This window comes from Otolemur garnettii, unplaced genomic scaffold (assembly GCF_000181295.1).
Source record: "Otolemur garnettii isolate 467f Iridium unplaced genomic scaffold, OtoGar3 scaffold00147, whole genome shotgun sequence".
NCBI lineage: Eukaryota > Metazoa > Chordata > Mammalia > Primates > Galagidae > Otolemur > Otolemur garnettii.
Window position 1 is genome coordinate 1537181 of NW_003852542.1, and position 6821 is coordinate 1544001.

Consider the following 6821-nt stretch of genomic DNA (forward strand, 5'->3'; position numbering starts at 1 on the left):
TGTTTGGGACAGATGTAGCTAATGAATGCATAGTACATCAACAGTCACATTCTGGTGACTTTGTTTGGTTCTTTTTTTGTTGAGATAGAGTCTTTCTCTGTTGCCCAAGCTACAGTGGCATGGTGTGAGCCTAATTAACAACAATCTCAAACTCCTGGGTTCAAGTGATCTTCCTGCCTCAGTCTCCTGAGTAGCTGGGACTACAGGCATCCATTACAACACCCAGTTGATTTTTCTATTTTTCGTAGAGATGGGCTGGTCTTGCTCTTGCTCAGGCTGGTCCTGAACTCCTGAGCTCAAGTGATCCATCCTACCTAGAGTGCTAAGATTACAGGTGTGAGTCACCACTTCCAACCCATTCTGGTGATTTTAATCTTTTTATTTTTTTACATAAACATGCGTTTATTAGGTTTTCACTTTTAATCTTAAAAATGAGCCATGTGGGCGACCTGAGACCATGGGAGATAATGATGACCTGAAAGCTGTAGTGGAAGTGATACCATCTCAACCCACACGTGAATTGGAAGCAAGGTTTGAAGTTATTATTCCAACAATATTAGATCATTTGAAACAAATTGGCAAGGTAAAGAAACTGGATAGATGGGTTGTGCATGAATTAAACAAGTGTCAGAGAGAAAATGTCTTGAAGCTTGCCTTTGCTGTCACAAAATAAAGAGAAACTATTTCTACACCATACTGTTATCTGTGACGAAAAATGGATTATTTTATACAACCACAAGTGTTTGTTCAGCATGATGGTTGGATAAATATCAAGTGCTGAAACACAATCCAAAACTGAATATTCATCAAAAAAAGCTAATGGCATCTGCTTGGTGGTCCAGTGCTGGTATTATCCACTACAACTTCATGAAACCAGGTCAATCAATTATAGCAGATGTCTACTGCAACCAGCTGAACAAAATGATGAGGATGCTTGTGATTAAGCAGATAAGACTGGTCAATATAGACGTATCAATCTTCTTTCAAGACAAAGTTAGACTACGTGTCCCAAAAACAACACTGCTCAAACTACAGAAGATAGTTTGTGGTAGAAACTGATCACAGGTAAATGGAGTTTAAGCCCATTGCTCTCACCGCCCTTATTTCCGGATATAAACACTACCCTATCAGGATTAACATGGCAGCAGCCAGCCTAGAAATGGTCCTACAGTAATGAACCCTAAAATTTTTCAACTGCTCGAAACTGCCTCTATATAGCCTGGAATTCTTTCATATAAAATTTTTCTTACCAATAATCATCTCTTTAAAAATACCAATTACTTCATGTATTTACTTTGAGGGGTATGAAGGTAGTATTAAATGGTCACTCATACATGGTGGATTAGTCCTCTGCCATTTAATCTAACTGTAACCAAGTCCATCAGCATGAGGAAAGGAATACCTTTTTATACTTTTTTAAAAAATTAATTAATTAATTTATTTATTTATTTTTCCTGAGTTTTTGGCCAGGGCTGAGTTTGAACTCTCCACCTCTGGCATATGGGACCGGCGCTCTACTCCTTTGAGCCACAGCACCACCCCCTTTTTATACTTATTCACAACTTCAGAGAGAAAAAAATGTAAACATAAATTTTATACCTAAAGGATGCTTTAAAGCAGGCGGACGCTTTAAAGCAGGCAGTCAGTCACTCACCAGTATGATGCAATGGTGTGTTCTATATAAGACCTGTGAGATCTGTATAGTCCCTAAGATTCTTCTTTATTCATACCACATTCTTTCGAGAATATTACCACACATAAGCTGGGAGAGTGAGATCCAAAGCCCTAACAGAGGGTCCCAATTAAAGTCCTTCTCTCCATAGGAGCCCACCCAGACAGGTGCATTCATAAGCCCTGAAAATTTCCCTTTAAACTTGATAATGGAATTCCAAACTTAGTTTTTAGTAGACATACCTTGAGAAAAATATATTTAAGGTTCAATGTAATATCCACCACATCAGGGCAGCGCCTGTGGCTCAGTGAGTAGTGCGCCAGGCCCGTATACTGAGGGTGGTGGGAACCCAGCCCCGGCCAAACTGCAACAAAAAAAAATAGCCAGACGTTGTGGTGGGAGCCTGTAGTCCCAGCTACTCAGGAGGCTGAGGCAAGAGAATGACCTAAGCCCAGGAGTTGAAGGTTACTGTGAGCTGTGATGCCACAGCTCTCTACTGAGGGCAATAAAGTAAAACTCTGTCTTTAAAAAAAAAAATTATATATATATATATATATCCCCACCACATCGCCTACAGAGAAGTTTAATTTGGAAATTATCCACTCTGAAAAATACCATAACCCAGATACCAAAGCAGGTTTACCTTCACACAAAAGAACACACAAAAAAAGAAGATACAGTTGATTTTGGAAACTAGAACTGGCACTTGTGGTATTTATCTTCTGTCACTGTTTATAACTACCTTCAATCATTTAACTATATTATTATGAAATTAAAGGAAATAAGACTGGCAATCTGGAAGATAAGAGGGTAAAGATTAGGAGGCTGGGATGAGGCAGTGGCTCACACCTGTAATTCTACCACTCTGGGAGGCTGAGGCATGAAGATTCCTTGAGCTCAGGAGTTCAACACCAGCCTGAGCAAGAATGAGACTTCATCTCCACTAAAAATGGAAAAAAATCAGCCGGGCATTTTAGCAAGAGCCCTCCTGTCTCAACTACTCAGAAGGCTGAGAGAGGAGGAGCACTGGAACTCAGGAGTTTGAGGTTGCTTTAAGCTAGGCTAATGCCTTGGCACTCAAGCCTGAACATAGAGAATCTATCTCAAAAGGAAAAAAAAAATTAAAAGGCTGAGAAAGGAACACATATAACTAACCAAGTTAGACTATTTTAACAGTATAGTATACTATATGGTTAATTCCTCTCAGATCACATATTTCTAGAAAACTTTCCTGATACCAAGCAAAGTGGTCTAAAATTCCAGCTTTGCTAACTCCTTACAATTTTATTCATCGTAGACTGGCCTTAAATTCCCTAAAACAAAGCTTACTGTCACATCCTCCTTCAATTACTATCCTCTCTCTTACAGATAAAATGCACTTTACTTCCCCTCTTTTCCCTTTCAAGTGAACCCTGCCTATACAACCCCTCAATCTTTGACACGGTCCCTAAAAATAAAATGTTCCTTCCACTTCTCCAAGCCTAGGTACTTCATTCATTCTTTTCTCCCACTGGTTCACTCCTTTTAGCCTCTAACAAGACAAAGATTTCCTTAGGCGAAGGGGAACAATACCTTCCACCACCTCAAAGGAGCAGCCTTGGGTTTCCTTATTATGTCAGTTTGCTTATCCTTCTTCTTAACCCCCAGTAATCCAGTTTGTTTTAACAACCCTATGAAACCTCAAGTACAAAGGATTACTGAATCCCAACAGCCAATTAAGAGACCAACCTCTCTCTTTTTTCTAAACCCTGGCCCTCCATTCTCCAAGAGAAATTCAAGGTTGTGGATGGACCCTACTATTTTTCTTCCTTGCATCCCCTCCACTGTCCAAAATCAAAGTCTTTCCAGGAATCCCAATCTATTCCACCTCCACTTTATTATTTCTACCAACTATATCATGACCATTAAGTCAAATTTCCTTTCACAGGCAGCCACCAAGGTCTGCTCCTTTTTTCTATACTAACATTGCAGCTTCTAGTTTTTCTGTTTCAAGAGAAAAAAAATCATCAGGGCGTTTTAGCACGAGCCCTCCAGAGTGAACTCCAGGATGAGCTTTGGATCTCATTCTCCCAACATAGTTTTTCCATATTAATATTTTACCTGCTATGGTTGTGGGTTTGTTTTTTCCTTTTTTAAAAAGAGAGAGTCTCACTCTATTGCCCTGGATAGAGTGATGTGTTGTGGTAGCTCGCTGCAACCTCAAACTCCTGGGCTCAAGTCATCCTCTTGCCTCAGCCTCTGGGGTAGCTCCGACTACCACAACGTCCAGCTAGGTCCTCCTCCCCCATTTTGAGGGCAAACGTAGGTCTCAGTCTTGCTCAGGCTGGTGCAGGTTTGTTTCTTAGAGTTCCAAAGTGACTGCAGAGCTCAGAATGAGACATAGCTGTTAACACTCCTTTACCATGACAAGCGCTCACCCTCAAATGATACTAAAATGAAACGCAGTCTGGGAGAGCAAGGTGTGAAAAATATGGAGGGCAGAAGCTTGGCCAATGCCATTGCCCTCACCTCAGCTGCTACAAATATCTGCATTTCTCCCTGGCTACCAAACCTTTTATGTATATTTCTGTACCGCCCACAAGTTGGGAAACTCACCTCCACAAGTTCTTGAATAAACCCATTAAATAAGAAGTCTTTTACTCCTTGACCAGAAGACATCATTACTGTGACAATTTTAATGTAAAGACACTAAACATTTGACGTTACCTTAAAAATAAAAAATATATTAAACCCCAAAACCTCTTCTCAATCAGCCTCCACAAGTTAAATTAACTTTGGCAAAGTGCTCGTTCCCAGGGCCTAGGGCAATAAAAAAAAATAATAATCTAGGTGAAACACCTTCTACCAGAAAAATCTGTTTTCTGAAAGGAAAATTTTAACTAGGTAAGGCCAAGTAACAACCCGTGCCACAATTCGCTCATGAAAGTCGCCTGTCCTCAGTCTCCTCAGAGGTTACACCAGGAGAGCTGAACAGTTTGAGTCTGTTGGTTTCCTAGGAACCATGTCAGGGCTGCTGCTGTTCCAAAGAGCTTCCACACAGCAGTCAAAATTTGAAGTTGCAGGAGCGGCTGTTCTATTAAGCCGCGGCTAAGAATAACACTCGACTTCACAAAATAAAAAGACGACGAGAAAAAGTCCCCCGAGCAAGGATACGGGGGCGAGGCAGAGGAAAGGAGCTTCCAGCACTGACCCCCATCGCTTAGCCGAAAGCAATTCGAACACCTCCCGCCCCAGGATCGCGCCGCGAGGACCACGTGAGACCTCCGGGGCCAGGTGGGGACAAGGGGCGCCCACCCAGAGAGGGCGGCAGTTTGCAGGTGCGAAGGACGTCTCCCCCAGGGTTTAGCCGGGCTCCCGGCCGGGTTTCCAGGTGGTTCGCGCTCATTCTGAATTAACAGCGAGATCGCGGCAGGTTGTAGGTTAAACCAGCGAAATGAGGAAAAGTAGCAGGGGTCTGACGGGAGATCAGGCTGGGCCCGAGCCGCGAGAGTGGGTAGGGGGGTCCCCGCCGCGGGGCGGGCGCTGGGGCGGTGGGCCCTACCCCGCGCGCCCACCCGGCCGCCTTACCGTGGCTCTGCAGGATCTCGTGCTTGAGGCCGCCTGTGTAGTCGATGAGCTCCTCCAGGCCGCGCTCGCACAGCTGCCCGTAGCCCGAGAACTTGTGCAGCACCTTCTCCAGCTCGCGCTCCACCGTCACGCACTGATCCATGCCGGAGGCGGCGGCGCTCAGCTCCCCGGCGCCCGGGTGTCCGCAGCCGTTCGGCCCCGGCCCCGCCAAGGCCGCGTCCTGCTCCTGGTCCCCCAGGCGGGCGGCGCGAGCGGCTGAGGCAGCCGAGGCGGCGGGCGAGTTAGCCACGGCGCCGGGGGAGCCCCGCGCAGCCAGTGCCCGCCTGCCCCATGGCGCCCCGGCCCCCCGGCGCGTTGCCGCCGCTCCTTCACGCTCTCCCTACCCGGTCCCACGTCCCTGGCCCCCGCTCGCGGCGTTCGGGTGTCCGCCGCGGCGCCGCCGATTGTTTTTGTTTTCACGGGAACCGACCGATGACCTGGTTCTCCCGGGCGGCACCAAGCGCGGCCGGCGGGGGGGAGGGGAGGCAGCTACCCCAGCTAGGGAAGGAGGCGGCGCGGACCGTACCAAGCGCGCCCTCGAGGGGGAGCAGTCCGGCGAGCGCGGGAGGAAGAACGCGACCGGCGCTCGCACACGCTGCCGCTCTAAAGATATGGGCCGTACCACGGAGAAGGCGTGCAATGAAGAGGGCGAGGGTGGAGCGAGGACCCAATTGGCCCGAGGAGCTAAATACGGAACTTTGGAGACAGCCCCAGTCCTCGGAGAGCGCTACAACTACGCGCTTCGTAAACAAGGGGGTGGAAACCGTTCCTAACCACTCCGCCCAGAAGCTGGGAAAACGAACCAATGAGCGGGGGGTTTATGTAAGGAACCAACGTCCTTCAATCCCCGGCTGAGGCGTAAACCTTCAGCCAATCCGGATTGAGGGGCCAAACCAATAGGCTCGCTGTTGGAGGGGGTGACTTAGAAACCTTACCGAGAAACAAATAATTTCTGGAAAGCTGTGGGAGGAAGACAGGACAAAAGTAAAAAGCGCTGTTTTCCGTAAGACTTCGCCATAACTATAATTTACCTTGTCTCCTCATCGGTCTCATTCCAAACTTTTGGTAAACGGATCCTCCTCCTCCAATGAGAGAACCAAGCCAGGACGCCGCAGGGCGGTGGTGCCGCGGGTTGGGGGGGCGCTAACGAGAACTAAAAGGTGGGGGCAATTCTGGGGACCGGTGAGAACTACTGGTCAATGGTACCTTAAACGCTTGCAACACCCAAGAGATCTCACTCCCCACCCTCTCCGAACTCGGCCCTTTGGCCCTTAGGCTTGGAACCAGTCCTGACTGGTCGCCTCGCCCCCGCGCCATGAGCCGGGCATCTTAGTGGTGTGGAAAGAGCACGCACTGGAGAGCAGGACAGCCTTGACCTTTAGGAGTCTTACTCTGTTGAATTGGATTGGGTTGCCCCCTTCGCCTGAATTCTTCCTGCAGGTCACCGTGGTGCCTCCGTCCTTGGCCTAGACCCCTTTCCTCATTAATCTTCTGTTGTACCAACCTTTGCGTTTCTCCAAGGAATCCAGGTAGTTCTTGCCTC

At 47.3% G+C, this 6821-nt stretch overlaps 1 protein-coding gene across 1 annotated transcript in view; it reads right to left on the bottom strand.

Annotated features, from left to right (window-relative positions):
- Nucleotides 1-5879, bottom strand: part of RMND5A (required for meiotic nuclear division 5 homolog A) — a 77648-nt gene extending 71769 nt beyond the window's left edge. The window contains exon 1 of the mRNA XM_003799189.3: nt 5240-5879. Within this exon, the coding sequence (XP_003799237.1) occupies nt 5240-5381 (142 nt within the window). The 5' untranslated portion in view covers nt 5382-5879. The remainder of the gene's footprint in view (nt 1-5239) is intronic.
- Between the last annotated feature and the right edge of the window lie 942 nt (nt 5880-6821).